This window comes from Microtus ochrogaster, unplaced genomic scaffold (genome assembly GCF_000317375.1).
Source record: "Microtus ochrogaster isolate Prairie Vole_2 unplaced genomic scaffold, MicOch1.0 UNK4, whole genome shotgun sequence".
NCBI lineage: Eukaryota > Metazoa > Chordata > Mammalia > Rodentia > Cricetidae > Microtus > Microtus ochrogaster.
The window spans coordinates 197203-213599 of record NW_004949102.1 but is presented as its reverse complement, the minus strand read 5'-3'; the positions used below and the strand labels follow the sequence as shown (position 1 = coordinate 213599).

The 16397-nt window shown below is 39.5% G+C and overlaps 1 protein-coding gene across 7 annotated transcripts in view; it reads left to right on the top strand.

The window, feature by feature from the left end:
- The window catches only part of Cadps2 (calcium dependent secretion activator 2), a 520741-nt gene that overhangs the window by 397899 nt on the left and 106445 nt on the right, over positions 1-16397 (top strand). For 4 of the 7 annotated variants that reach the window (XM_026788546.1, XM_026788543.1, XM_026788545.1 and 1 more), the window contains exons 16-17: positions 1256-1379; positions 3250-3270. In XM_026788546.1, coding sequence (XP_026644347.1) covers positions 1256-1379; positions 3250-3270 — 145 coding nt within the window. The remainder of the gene's footprint in view (positions 1-1255; positions 1380-3249; positions 3271-16397) is intronic. The other 3 variants (XM_026788548.1, XM_026788547.1, XM_026788544.1) reach the window with 1 other exon arrangement.

Sequence of the window (16397 nt, the reverse complement as noted above, 5' to 3'; positions counted from 1 at the left end):
TAAGTCTGTGTATGGAACAGCATCATTTTGAGATAAATACAGATCTCATTAAATATAATAGTTCACATTTGATGCCTATATTTATTTTACTATGCACAGAAGGTATGTTTTAGGCTACAAAGACCTATTATGCATTTCTAAAGTACCAAATATATATGTCCTAATCGAATGTGATAATAAAAGACATGTTAAATGATCAAGTTAGCTGTTTTCAAGAAAGAAAATCTTGCCTAGATACACTTGAAAATACTGTCAGTGGTTATTGATGTTTGCATGCTAGAAGATATTCAAGAGTGTGCAAACATTGGTGCAAAGAGAATAAAATAATAAAGTTTTAATGGATATTCTCAGTCTCTGTTAGTATTTATTTCAATGTAAGAGATTGATAGAATACTTACCACACTTAAAAAGCACTTTATATTACCATTTTATCATATGTATCATTGTTTGGATATAAACAAGGCATGACAATTACTTTCAATGCTTGAAAAAAATAGTCTAAATGAAAGGCTTTATTGCCTCATTAGAAAGTATTTAAAATTACCTTCTGAACTTTTTATATAACTGTATTTGCTTCTTGCCAATAATGAAACATGTTATGGGAAAAGATCCAAGAACACATTTTAGGACCCCGGCAAAGAATGTCCTGCATCTTCTTTTTGTCCAAAACTGAAGGAAGTTTCCATGTGCCTCAGCACTTGATCTCCCATAAAGCGTCCATTCCTCTAAGGCAAAGAAGTTTCTTTCATCTTTGTGTAGTCCACTACTTCGTGTCCAGCGGATCACAATTACTGAAGTTTAATTAGCGATTTTTACAGACCTCCAAAATTATGCCTGTTCATGGCGGAGTTTTTCTTATGATTTTTTTTTCACATGTATTCAGAAGACCCGGGGCTTTTACCTTAGGACTACACAAGACAAACTTTGTTTATCACTTGTGCCAAAGACTGAAATCCTGATCTGAAACAGCTGCTGTAATGGTGTCGTGGATCCCTGGAGGAAAAGTGACAGTCACACTGAATCCTGGTGACCTGGCCTATGGGAGGTTTTGATGTGCACAAACGAGGCTTAGCCAGGAGGAACCAATACTGAAGGATTAGGTCCCAGTTGTGAAGTTACTGGAGACCCCTCCCCCTTCCCAGGAACACTCAAGTCTGGGGGCAATTTGTGTAATTTGTTTTTAGACCTTATTTGATGCAGCGTCTCTCCTCTCTCCTTTTTCGCTCCCCCCACTCTCCTTCTCTTCCCTCTATAGGTTTTAATGAAAGACATTGCCACTCCTATCCCCGCAGAGGAGGTGAAGAAAGTGGTCAGAAAATGTCTGGAGAAAGCTGCCTTGATCAATTACACCAGGCTCACGGAGTATGCCAAAATTGAAGGTCAGTGCCCTGAGCAATTGCCGAAGTGGCTGTGAGAGCCAACAATGCCTATTAACTGAATTTTCTCTGCAAAGTCCTTTCCCTCCCCGAACAACCCTGTGCCGTGGCAAAGGGAAATGTCTCATTAAAATCTCAGCTGGCGAACTGAAGCGCTTTTCCTATTCATTGCTTTAATATGCCTCCTGGGACTCGGCCTGAATGGAACACCTAGGATCCCTGCTCAAGTTGTCCTTTGTTCTTATTTTGAGTTTTCAAGCAACCAAAAGGTGTTTTCATGGGTTGTATTTTTTTGACATCACTGTAAGTATGCCTAACATTTAAACTATGGGCTATGGATTCTTTCCTGAGCGGGGTCAGTGTAGCATTACGGAATTTTATTTTCTGATCTGCGGTGTCGTCCAGAAGAGGAAGAAGAAACTTGTGGATTGTTGGGAGGGCTGACATAAGCCGATAGAACTTCCTGCCGCTTCTAATTGATTGCTCTATATTGATGCGTTTCGAAGATGAGACCTCTTGAGAGGACTGTGCACTTTTTTTTTCCTCCTCTTTGAGTTTTATTCATTAAGGACACTGATATTTTAAATGTTTAGAGATAAATAAATGGGAAGTTGTAGCAGAGTCACAAGATCAGATTTTAATTCTCCAGTCTTTTGACAGACTATTTTAAAATACTGAAGAAGATTTAAAATTGTTTGTTCAAATAATCATAAAACAGACTTACATCATGCATGTGTCATTACCAAAGAGAAAAGAAAAGTTTGTGTCTTGCTAAATGTTTATTAAATGTTTATATCTTAAAATAAGAACGTAGTCATCCTGTAGATAAAGTTTGGTAACTTTTAATCTTTTAAAACTCTGCTTAGTGAATGGTTAATTTGTGAACTAATTGGTAGTAGAATACTTCTCATCAGTTTTTGGTCAGTGAGAAAGATAAATGTTGTTCTGCCTTTCCTTTATTCTCCAAATCTAGACAAGCTCACTAACAAGCATGTGATAACCAACCTCCTGAGTGATTAACAAAAAAGCCATCTCATCACCATAGCAACCAATATTATATCACGAGAGTAACAACATGCAACCTCCTTAGTTACCAGCTTAACATCATTAATTACGATATCATGTTGTGTTAAAGCAAACGCAGTGAACACTCGTTCATTCGAAGGAAATGGAAGATAAACACTTGGGGTTTCACTCTTGAATACTTGTTCATGTAGTTTTCATGTTTAGGGGTTTTTGAGTGTTCCAAACGTGATTAAAAGAACGGATATACAAACTGACATTAAAACCTTTCAACTATCTCAGAGGGAAAGTTGGGGGGACCTTCAACCATCATTTTGTACAAATATGTTTCCGATCTAAAAATCACTGAAGGCAACTTTTCTTTCTGAGCTCTTCTGGTGATATGTTTTACTGCTATGCAAGAATGCAGCGAGAATAATAGACTGCATTTCTCAGAGTTGCTCAGGAGTTTATAGTTGTAGAGCCCATTGTAAAAGAAATGGAAGATCTTCTTTTATTTGTACAGAGAAAAGTCTATCCTAAGACCAAATGGAAAAAAAAGCAGGGATCCTCCAATAGTTCCCTTTCCTGGAGTCATTTTGAGTTCAATATGACAGTATTCCAGAAAATGGATTCCAACAATCTACTCAAGAAGTACTGCTAAGCTGTCTTACTTCAAAAACATAAAATGTTTGCTCATACACTGAGGAAAACTTGTATGCTTTTTTAGTTTCTACTTCCAACTTTCCTATTTTTATTTTATTTTTAATGTTCAGGCCAGAGCAAGATCATATAAAATGATTTAGAAGTAGGAAGATAGGCTAGTTTTCTTTGCTTGCTTAGCCTTAAATTCTCTTTTCTTATGTTTTAGGGCCTGCAGAAAAGGACCCAGGTAATGTGTTTCTGCATGCACGTGCTGTTATTTCTAATGTGGTGGCATATGACTTTTTAGAAATATCTTTGAAGTACCGCTGTCGTAAAACCTAGCATATATTTAATGTATATAAAAATGCAGCCATGGAACCGTTCACAGAGACTATTATAAACCTGTCTACCACTTCCAGAAGTTTCCTCCCACCCTCTTCCTTATTATTATAACCAGGTTGGGAAGAGGGGAAAAAAAGGAACTAACTATGTGTGTTCATAGCACTTTTAAAGTGTGCAAAACAGCATTGCTGGCCAGAGCTCACTCTGATGCATGGTATGTCTGTACAGTTTACTGATCTTGTGACCAGGAACTTCACAAAACAGGTGATGCTTTCCTGCTTTATCTACCTTGAAACCAGTATACTCTGTCTTTCCCGATGTTAAAAAGCACTCTGTACTGTCACGTAATATTTCTTACCATAGCCGGTTTGCTTTGTTACCATGATGCTCTTCACGTACGTGTAGATCACAAAGGGTAAAGATGGGATTTCCTTTTGTCTGCATATACCAAATTTTTCACAGCCTTTGTCTGTCAGTAGATACTTCTGTGATTTGGTTATTGTGCATAAAGTTGCAGTGGGATGGAAGTACAGATACCTGAAGATTTTCATTTCTGTTCTTTTGAATTTATAGCAGACCCTATTATAGTTCTATATTTTTTTCATGCTCCTCCATAGCATGCTTTCCACAGCATATGTATCCATTTCCACTGGTACCCATGGTATCTAAGCTCTTCCCTTCATGTCCGTGCTCACCGCTTGCTATATCAGGCAGTGGGTTTTTGTGACCATCGTTGTTCAAGGGCAGGTAATATTTCATTTTGATTTTACTTGCATTCCCAAGAAGATTAGTGGCACTGAACATTTTTCTTATAAGTAAGAGACCCATTGGCCATTTGTAGGTCCTCATTTGATAAATGTCTAATTCTGTTCTTTTGTCCATTTTGATTGGGTTACTTTAGGGTTTCTGCTATTGATTGGATTGTGTGTTGTATATTTCAAATGTTAGCCCGCTCTCGGATGTATTTTCTCTCATTCACAGGCTGCCTTTTCATTTTGTTGTCTTCTTTCCTCTTGGCTATATGTATTGTCTTCCTTCCTGCTGCCTGTATGTGCTGTCTTCCTTCCTGCTGGCTGTATCTGTTGTCTTCCTTCCTCTTGGCTATATGCTTTGATATTTATAAGTAACTCCCCTGTCAGAGTAATTGTCTGATCACTTTCACTAGGATACTAAAAATACTTTTTTTTATTTTTTGCAATTATTGCTAAAATACTTGAATTTTTTTACAACTATTGCTAATGCTTTGTAGGGGAAATATATGCTATTTGTCTCTGGAAGATGATCAGTAGTTTTATATGAATTTAAGATAAGAAACTAGATGCCATACATGTTATACATTATGTATTAAGTATGGATACTCATCTTATTTGGAAGTGGTTACCAATATCTGAAGGGTTCTCACAAACAGAAGTGAGAACTATCTTCCTTTCTCAAGTTTGAAAGCAGGCATGAGAATAAAAAGCAAAACTGCTATCAAGCAAAAGGAAGATGGCCTTAACTCTGAACAAATGAACAGAGGCTGTAATCCCTGTCTTAGGAAATTGTGTGTGTGGGGGGGGGGGGTTTATATGTATGGGTATAGCTGTTTCTGAATCTCTGAAATGTTAACGGTCTTCTTCCTTTTTTTTTTTTAACTCCTTACCACAACTGTAATCAGTTTAACTGTGTATATCATTTTCTGTACTTTCTCCCTGTCCCCCACTTCAGACTCTTTCAAGCAGAATGCTTATTGCCTTCTTCCTCTTATGTCTGGGCACCTAACCTGGTGATAGAGTCAGTGTTCTGAACTTTTGTTAATTAGTTTTCATCTGGAAACAATGGTGCATGAGACAAGTGGGTAAACCATATTCACATCAGGTCCACTTGCAGTGTTATAAACAAATTCTCCTTTCATTTTAAAGCGCACATCTTCTACTAAGGGCTCTATTTGTTGGTGAGGAGCGGGAAGCTTTTTCTATCACTTTCTAGCCTCTGAGTCCTGAAATGTGACAGGTACAAAACACTGAGATGCAAAGGGGGCTAAGAAATACACCCTACAACAGTTACTGATTGCACTTGAGAAAAAATAATGAGAATAAAATGAGATTTTTATCATCTCCACACATGACAGTCCACACAATATCAGCAGTCCTGTGTTTGTTTGTTTGTTTATTTTTTAACAAACTCTTTCAAAATATTTCATGAAGCCACCAAAAAAATGGCTCAGCAGATAAAGACACTTTACTCCAGGCCTGACAATTTGAGCCCATTCCCCAGAACACATATGGTTAAAGAAAAGAACAGACTTCCTCGGGTTGTTCACAGGCTTTCTCACATGTGTAGTGTGCACACTCAGAAAATAAGTAAGTAAATAAATTATTAAGAATATATTAAAATATACCTGTTAAGAAAAGCCTCTCCACCAGTGCAAAGAACTCCAATCAAACCAGATTAAGCGAAATCAAATGCCCATGTTTAATAAACAGCACACTCCCGCGTGGCCGGGAACAAGGCAAGGGAAAGACAGACGGAGAGCAAAAGCAAACCCAAAACCACATGTTCCTTGTTCAGGCGTGACCCTAAATACCCTGTGTGAGTGGTCCTGACCCTCCCAAAGGGAGAGGGGGGCCAGCACTTGTCAGGCTGGGAGTTGGAGTCCAAGTGCTTGGCAGGCTGAAAATTGGAGTCCAGACCAATATTCCAGACTCTTTGGATATAGTGGTGTGACAAGGAGCTTAGGTGATATTTATGACTAACATTTTAGGCTCTCTGGATAAATGGGTGTTGGCTCAAGTCTGGCTACTTCCTGCGGGCATGGGGCCATATGGGAGAGGGGAGAGATGAGAGTTGGCACACTCACGCTCAGCGAGAGGAGTGGCTGGGGTGGCATCCAGTTTGCTGTCATCCTGGAGTCCTTAGGAAGCTGCGCTTTGAGGAAGAAGAGAAGGCAGGTAGCTAGGAGAAAAGAAAATGTTCTTACTGGTCTATGCATTAACTGCCATAAAGAATGGAATAGGGAAGCCCCTGTTTGGACAGATGAGGCTCGGGTGTATCAGATACAACCAGATTTTAGTCGGTTGGTCCCCTTCATCTGGGAGAGTTGGTACCAATGGTAAAGTCCCAGGAGGTGGTGCAGGTGTTTGGTGTTATCTGGAGAGCACTTTGTGATTTGGACTTGGCCCAGACAGTAGGAGTGACTTGTAAAATATACTTGAAAATGGCTGGGTTAGCAAAAGTCTCTGGAGACCGTTAGTTTTTTACCAGACCTGATTTTGATACAGCAGTAGAACTTTCCTAGGAACCTGTAAGAGAAGTGGAACAGATTTACATCATAGCAAAAGGCTATTGCTTTAGGTTAAAAAGGTATGTACATTTTAGAATACAATTAAAGTAAACTGGGAACTCTGAACCTCTGAGGATACACTTGAAATCTGTTAATACTGGACTATGAAACCTGTTAAAGAAAAGCACCTTAAGTTGTCAAATGCCCTTCGACAAATCTGGGAGGGATAAATGAGCAAAAATGAGAAAGCTTTTTAGCTACGCAGGCAATCCCAAATCCAATTTTCTGAGAAACTGCCATACTGATTTCCAAAGTGGTTGCACAAGTTTATATTCCCCCCAGCAATGAAGGAGTGTTCCCCTTACTGCACATTCTCTCTAGCATAAGTTATCATTGGTGGTTTTGAACTTAGCCATTCTGACAAGTATAACACGGTATCTCAGAGTCGTTTTTATTTGCATTTTTGTGATGGCTAAGGATGTTGAATATTTCTCTCTTTTTAAGATTTATTTATTTATTATGTATAAAACATTCTGCCTCCACGTATGCCCACATGCCAGAGGAGGGAACCAGATTTCATTATAGATGGTTGTGAGCCACCATATGGTTGCTGGGAATTGAACTCAGGACCTCTGGAAGAGCAGCCAGTGCTCTTAACCAGTGAGCCATCTCTCCAGCCCCTGGTGAATATTTCTTTAAGTGTCTTTTGGCCATTTGAGATTCTTCTGTTGAGAATGTTCTGCTTAGTTCTAGAAGTACCTCATTTTTAAATAGATTATTTGGTATTTTGATGTCTAATTTCTTGAGTTCTTTATACATTTTTGCAACCAGTCCTCTGTCTGATGTGGAGCTGGTGAAGATCTTTTTCCATTCAGTATGCTGCCTTTTTGTCTTATTGACTGTGTCCTTTGCTTTTCAGAAACTTCTCAGTTTCAGGCCTTTCCCACTTTTGTAGATGGATGTCATCCATCCCAGACTAGACTGTATCCTGATCCTTAGCCTTTGGGGCTTTGTTTCTTCTATGAAATAAAGAGAGATCTCAGTGCACTGCCAGGACATGTGAACAGAGGCACTTGTACCATGTGGCTAAAGATGGGAGGAGAAGGAACGATCCTTGCCATATACCTCGCTGCCCCTGATAGGACACCACCTACCCTTTATTCCTATTTACGACCCATTTACCTGGATAACTCAGCAGCTTTAAGAGAAATAATTTTGTTAAAGTTAAATGCTTGTACATAAATATAAAAATAAATATATTCTTTGATGTAGGTGGATTGACAGAAATCTGAGGAAGTGTTCTAAATCAATGAAAGATTTTTAAGAAATGTGTATTCCTTTACTTGCATTTAGTAGTAGGCCAGCCCAAGGAGGTTTTCTGATACATGACCCAGGGTGATTTTAAAAGTGAATAAAAATCTTTCTATTTGTGTATCCTTCAGAAAAAAAAATCTCTTGAACTACCTAGGAAAGAAGAAAGGTCTGCCCAAGATTTCTTATGATTTTTGTGGTCTGTCAGTCTGCATGTTTTAGAAGTTTACAAATATTGGGTATTTTATAGAAGTCACTGAGACTTTCAGAAAAAGAAGTTGTGCTACCATTATCAAAATTCTATGTCTTCGGAAAACTGCCTGGTCTCTGAGACCCAGAAGTGCATCCTGTTCGTTCTCCACTGGCTGCTGGGCCTCTAAGACTTTCAGACTGAAAATGATAGCATTTTATGAGACCCTCCTCAGCCATCTTACAAAAGCTATGGTTAATACTCTTTCATTGCTACTTACAAAATAAAGTTACTTACCTAATAGGAGACAAACTTTCTGTGATAGGACCTTTCTGACAGTTTATAGACATCACCTCATTTACCACTTACAGTGAAACTTTGTGAGGCGTGTTATTTCAGGAAATCCAATGAGTGGCTAAACTTATTTAGAGTCACACACCTTGTAAGTAGGTCATTAAAGCTCGTTGTGTCTGGGCTTCCATCGTGTACGTTCCTGCTTCACTGTCTCCCTCTTGAACAGTTGGTATCATTACATTTTCACTTAGTTAAATATTTCCACATTCATCTCAGTTGTCATGTTAAAAATTCTTGCTGTCTGTAAAATCAGAGGAGACAATGTCCTTCCTTCCTCCTATTTACCATCCTGTAGTGGTAGCACCATTGAGGAGAGGGGTATGTATTTCAGTAACGGATTCATCCCCAGTTTAGAGCGAAGTGCCAGGCGCAGCACATGCATGGAACCCAGTAAATATTTATTGAATGAACAAATGAGCTCCCAACACAGACAGTTGTCTGGCTACTTGCAGCAGAAAGAACATCCATGAGCTGGCAAGCTGCCTTGTGAAAGGTCATTCAAACCAATCACTGAATAATTAAAATATAGGGCGAAAACTAGCCACTTAAAAATGACAGGATTGGAAAATAAAGCAGAGTCGCATGCTCTTATTACAGGAGAGAGAGGCAGCATGATACCAGTGTGGGATCGGAGGAGGCACAGGTTCCAGCTGCATAGACAGTATGGAGCAATCCATGGTCTCCACTGTTCCATGATCCGCCATGCTGCACGGTTGTGATTCACAGTTCCATCTATCCTCTGGGATTTCTTGTTGTCCATTGGAAGCACGTGTGTTTGATGAAAACAAATGGCCTCATTTGATGTTTCTCCTTCTTGGGCACTGTATGTTTCCTTTGAGCTGTTAGTTCACTTGGAACATTTGAAATTTTGGAAATGTAATTCTTATTTAACTTGGGAACCATGAAATACTAGTTAATTAGGTTTATATTTTTATATATATTTTCTATATATTTTTATACCTCATGAATAACATTTGATTTACATTGTACCAAAACCAATGTTTTTTTTAAAAAAAATCTGTTTACTTTTATTGCTAGTTTTGTAACAGTGAGATTAACTTATTACAATCTAGAATTCATCATGACACTTAAACATTATCTTCCTAATTGCTTATTCTTCTTAAATTGAATGGATTGATAACAAAAAGTAGGTGTTGTTTGTGATGAAAAATCCCTTTGGATTATCTAGTTCAATGTGTTTCTTATAGACAAGAACAGCAGTAATACGTATGACATCAGTCCCTGTGATGCTCTAGGAACTGTGCTTTGTATTGTGACTTACAATGTATGCATGCTTCTCAGAGCTAACCTTCACATGGTTCTCCGGTATAGATTTTTATTAAATAGGTGCTTTTGAATCTAGGCCTTTGGAGGTGCTTGGCACGGATGGAACAGGAGAGGACGTTATGCTGTGAAGACCCATTTGGGTCCTCGCGTTGCTAGGCTCCCAGATCCAATCCCCAGTGGACTCATTTCCAGAGTACCAGTTGAATGGCACAGAAATGCTTTCCCAGGAGACTCTGTGCCTACTCTCTTTGAGAAAAGAAGTCGCACTGTGGCAGTCCTTACGTCAGGAGGATGTGTGTGCCATCTGGGTGGCATTTTAATTTAGCACTATACTACTTTGTCAGGCGAGGGTGATAAATAATAAATAAGTAGAGTTTGCTTAAGATCTGTGTGCCAAGAGAAAGAAGTATATTCAAAACAGCGCCGTTGTTGAAAGTGTCTTGTCAGTAGTGAGTAGCTTCTTGCCAATATTTCTAACATAGTGATCATTTCCTCTCATAGAACTTGGATGTGCTGGCTTAAAAACTTAAGTCTGTTTAGTGTTAGATGGCTGTCACTACACATGCATATACACGAGATTTTAAAAAATAATTTAAAATTTAAAAATAGATGTCAGCATGAACTGATGTTTCTGCAACCTAAATGATAGACACAAAATACGTTTTCCAAAGCATGACAACACTTTGCAGACAATAATCTATAAACTGAAGACTACTGAGTCTTGACCCAGTAGAAATCAACAGGTAATTGAAGAATTCCCATCTGACTTTTTGAACTCTGTGTTAGAAATAATGGGATCTTTTACACAGTAAAATCTCTGTTTCTAAACCACCTGCTAATTAGTGGTATACCAATAGATAACAATCTCTGATAATAGAACAAAAGGAAGAAATGGTATTTTATAACATTTTTGAGGAAGCCATTTAAATCTGAGTTCTTAGTGCCCCAAAGCTTTTAGCAAAAGAAACTCATGAACACACTGTAAAGATCTGGTGGATATGCTGGTCTACCTGTTGTGACCACTGGCTGAAGGATCACATCAAGCTTCATTTCTGTACTGCATTTTTAAAGATTTGGGTATTTTTCACATGGTAATCACATACTTAAATTACCTAAGAAGATACATTTTTCCCAATAGCCTTATATTGCTTTGATTCCATCGGGTAATATAATCCAATAAAAGTATTATTATCAATATGCTTTTATCCTTATACTGAATTGAACATCATTGATCCTGCCAGGTTGATTATATTCTATTAAGTTTACACTTAAACATAATACTAATTCACTTTACCTTTCCTATCTCTGGTTTAGAAAGAACAGGGATTCTGTCTGTTTGTTTGCTTCAACTTTTCTCCACCTATTCATTAACTACAAAAGAAAATACCCCATGCTATGTAATTTATATTCCCACTAATTAGCTTATTACAACATAGGCAGATTAATTCCTATGGATGAAAAGATGTTTGGAGGCATTATAAGCAGGGGCTGCAAATATTACTAACCAGAAGTGGCAAATGAATGTATTACTTGCTCATTCCTAACAAGGTTTTGGAGTCTGTGTGTAGCTTCAGTTTTTCCAATACATAGGAAAGTATTTGTTGTGCAGTGGACCAGTTGCTTCTTGCACATCCAGGTAACTGTGCGAGAAGTCAAATGAGGAAAAGGGATGTGCGCTTGTCCACTGCAGAAACATGAAATAAGGCTTGCGACACTTTTAGAATGCATCCACAGTGTCAGGGAGAATCAGGCTTCTGCACTCTTAAATCGATTCCATTGGTCCCAAGTGTGCGCTCACTCAGCATCCCTCCCGCTTTCCTGAGTGTAGGTTCAGAACAGTGGTGGGATATGTTTCTCCATTTAGGACTACTGGAAACTCCTCATGTCCCCTTTGGTTTTAGGGATCCACCCACAAATTGGAATGAATCCTAACAACACTATCCTCCGGTGCTAAAGAACCGAAGTGGCAAGGGTGTGGATATTTGTAAGGAATCAGAAGGCTGAAGCCCGCCGTGCTGACAAGTACGAGAGGCGGTGGGTGTTCTCAATCATCCTTAAGGCACATAACATTTACATATCAAATAGAGTTCCTGTGTCAGTCTAGCCCGGAAGGGAAAAATTGTCCCTGATGGGAACCCAAGTAATCATCCACTTCAGAGCCAGTTCTTTGTCCTGTAATGCTGATTCCCAACTCCACCCCTATCTTTTCGGATAATTGTTGCGTCATTGTGTATCTCTTCTTCCTCCTGTGAATGGGACCTGTATCTTCTTTCTAGATCTTTCCCTTCTAGTTTTAGACATGGTATCACTGTTCAAAATGTGCACCCTGAACTCTACACCCCTTCCGCTGCTGTCAGAGAATAAATAGTCTTCCCCTGATTTCCCTGGCCTTTACTTCTTACCGCTCAGAGGTGCGGCTTTCAAGCATGCATTGTACCTGGTGGGAAGACATTTCTACCTCTATTAAAGTGTGAAGATAATAAGAAACAAGAACGGACTGAGTGAGCTACCCCTGCACTTCTCTGCCATCCAAATTCCCAAGTTTATATGGTTACAAGCCAAGGAGATTATTGTGCAAATACTTCTGTTTTTAAACATAACAGATTAAAGGTGATTCCTGGTCCACAGGGATCGCAGTAGATTCGTAAATAATCTACTGCAGTATCTGGTGATAGATTGCCTGGTAGATCTGCCAGAAAGCTCAAATTCCTTCCTCCTTAGCCTCCCAAAAGAGATTTTGCCATGGTCTGTCCCATATTCCATTCTCAGTGCCTTCCAAAGAGCTGGGCTCTTATGCCACAGTAAGTAGACTCCTGAGGAATACATAAGAGATACCAAATGAAATAATGTGTGCCATTAGAACTCATGATGTCAGTATTCACTTCACATAGTGATTCTAGGGAAAAACATATTCAGTGAATTATCTTTCTAATATTGGCAAGTACCGTAATGCTTCATGACTTATTCCCCAAGAACATCATACAAGACGTTTTGACCATATTCACCCCTCCCCCCAACTCCTCTCAGATACACCCCCTCTTTCCTACCCACCCAACTCTAATGCCCTCTTTTTTTTTTTTATTTACCCCCATCAATTTCAGTTTTTGCTGCCCCTATGTTCTCAGGTGGCCTTTGGGGCTGTTAATGAAAACTGACACTCTCTCCTACTGGCTCTCAGTAGCCAGTCGCTTCCTTGACTCAGAGTAGGACTTCATGCCCACCTCCCCCCCTCCCCCATGTTGGGATTTCTCTGACTAGAACTTGCACAGGTCTTATGCATGCGGTCACAAACCCTCTGAGTTCATGCATACAGCTGCCCTGTTGTATCTGGAAGAAACTGTTCCCTTTTTCTCAAGTTTTTGGTGGTGAAAAATTAAATTTAGCAGCATGGTTCATGAATCACACTAAGGTGATAGCAGGTTTTTCTCCTGTTACTTCTGTATGATTAGTATAAATGTCAGCAGAGTTTCAAAAGCAAAAATCAAAATTTATAAGCTCTGAAAGGTCTTGTGCACCACCAGTAATCCATGAAATATACTCCAGGAGCCTCTGCTCTTTAGCCACAATCAAAGTCTAAATTAGCTCCATAAATACAATTTTTGTTCATCAAAATTATATTTTTATGAACTCTACATCTACCATAAATCTAAATTTAGAAAGAAGGGTACTGATGAGCTAATTGAACCTTTTTTGTGGTGCACTCCTTTAATCCCAGCACTCGGGAGTCAGAGGCAAGCAGATCTCTGTGAGTTCAAGGCCAGCCTGAACTATAAGAGCTAGTTCCAGGACAGGCTCAAAAACTACAGTGAAACCCTGTCTCGAAAAACCAAAGGAAAAAAAAAGTGCCTTTAGGACTTGTCTTATCAGATACAGGTTACGAAACCATCATGAGAGCCCATGGTCAATGAGCAGAAATTTCAGTCTGTGTGCGAGCCTGGGATGCTTCATCTGAAAGAAATTTGGAATACACATCCCTAGGGAAAGATGGGATGCTTGCAAGGCGATGGCCGAAAAATGGGTTTCCTGAATGAAACCTTAGTCTCCAGAGATATTAGGATGCCTGTATAATAAGGGAAATGCCCTACCTTAGGAGTGTAGTTCCTTTTAACTACCCCAGGATATGATTTTTACCTTTTTAGTCAATCCTCTCCATTTATTTTATACCTAAGCTCGAAACAAACTGTTTTAACATTCTTTAAAAAAAAATGGCATATTCCATTTTAGTTCCTTCATTTTTTTTTTTTTACATAGAAATGGATGAAGCTGCTAGATCATAAATCAGGATACTGGGCAATTTCAGAGTCTCTTACAACTAGAAAAATTTTCATTCTTCTAACAATTAACCTGTGATAAAAGAGAGCCTGCTGAAAAAGTTCTGACCGAGAACATGAGTACCACACAGACAAGAAACATTTCTGTAGAGCCTCTTCTGTGTCCTCCCCAGCAGGAACTGTCCCTCAGCTGGGGCTGGGGGAGGGATGAGGGGGGTACACAATGCATGACACTCTGAATGCTCTCGCTAGAATTTTCTTCCCTCATTCCTCTGAAGATGCATGAAAATTTCATTACAGGCATTCAACACCTGCTTCCTAAAAGGTCTCAAAAAATATGTCAGTTTGCTCAGCTCACTTGACAGTATGTCACGGATTTGTTGTTGGCTCTTTCTGGCTTTTTTTTTTTTTTACTTCCATATGGAATGCGATTCGCAGATACATGCTGCCTTGCAATAACAAGTTTCTCCACTTTCACAAGCAGTTCCGCAGCCTGTCATTCTCTGAGGTCACAACTTGAAAGCACCTGATTGGTAACCCCCTGTTTATTTACTAGCGGCGTGTCAACAGGTAAACCAAGTGACATGTAGCCCTGTGCTCCGGCATCACCTTGTTAATATGAGCAGCTGAGATGCATTAGGAAGGCTCTTTCCAAATCAGAGTAATGCAAACTGACAGGTTTCTCCCTTTCTCTGAGCAGAGTTGGTAAGTGCTCAAAGCCTGCGCAAGTATCAGGGTATGGGAAATTAAGAAGGATTCCTTACTTACAGAGGATGGCTCGGTAGCCAGAAAGCCAACACTAAACAAAACGGGCGAATTGGTGATGGGATGTGATATAGATGCACATCTGTATTATTATGGGTAGAGGAAACCTCTGAACTACAGGAAACTTTCATAGCCCAGCAGCTCTGCTGGAGATGTGTGCTTCTTAGGAAGCCTTTGACTGTTTCAGTCTGGAAACTTAGAGACACACACGCTCTCAATGAAAAAACAACTTTAGAAATGTTCTGATAAGCCATTTACTATAACATCTTCTAACATGATAAAACGTTAGTTTCTGTTTGTCATAGTCCGTCATCATGACCCCTTGCTTTTGTATTTATTTATTTCACTTTATGTGTATGGATGTATTGCCTGCATGTATGTATGTGCGCCGACTATATGCCTTGCTGAATCCCCTGGAACTGGGTTCGGCAAATGACTATGAGCCATAATGTGAATACTAGGAGTTGAACCCAGGTCCTCTGCAAGAGCAAGTGCTCTTAACCCCTGAGCCATCTCTTCAGCCCTATTTGAAGGATTTTAAGCAAAGGGGGGAGGGTGTAGATATGTCTCAAAACTTTCCCCTAAAGGAAGTATCACATCAAATCAGCGACTTTTCCTCATCTGTTGTGGCCTGTCACTCATGAGCCGCCGCATCCTGTTGGCTTATGGCAGTCCCTCTTTGTAAATCTTCTGAGGCTGCCCAAGACTTATACCCCAGTTGCCTTCTTCACTATGGTCTGCTGTTGACCTAAAAAAAGGAATTTACTCATGTTAAAGCCAATTCAGATGAAGTCTTTAATGTGACCGTTAACTGTAGAAGAATTCGTCCAAAGCACCGTATTATTAGTATAACTAATTCTGAAGCAATATTCCTTGTAACTGTGCTATAATGACAGTCATTAAATGAGTTGGTCCCAAAGGGAGTCATGGAAGTGGGAGGCCACAGGCTTACTGTTTTCAAACAATTAAAGCATCACACACTTGCAGATTCTAAGCAACTGTAGGGAAGTCATACCACTACAGATTATTTTCATTCATAGACAGAATTGCCCAGGTATGAATGTCATTTTATGATAAACATGTAAAAATGCAAACCTTATTCAGACTTTGCAAGAAAAAAAAATCACCTTTGAACTAAATGATGTGTATGTAAAGATGGAGCCTGAGGTCTTGGGAAGGTGGCTCAGTGGGGTAAAATGCTTTCTGTGAAAGCATAAGTGATTGAGTTCAGGTCCCCAGAACCCAGAGAATGACAATGGTCGTGTACACCTGTAAGCCCAGTGTTCCTATAGCAACACGGGAAGTAGAAACTAGAGAGTCTCCAGGCCTTCTCAGGCTGGTTAGCCAGGTGTATGTAGCAGAGAACAAGAGACCCATCTCAAACAAGGTCAGAAGCGAGGTTCTTCTCTGACTTTTGCTCACATACATATCACACTCCTGTCCGTACTCACACACACTTGCGAGGATGAAAGGATACAGCTTAATTTCTTTTTTTTAAAATTTATTTATTTATTAAAGATCTCTGTCTCTTCTCCGCCACCGCCTCCCATTTCCCTCCCCCTCCCCCAATTAAGTCCCCCCCCCCTCAGCCC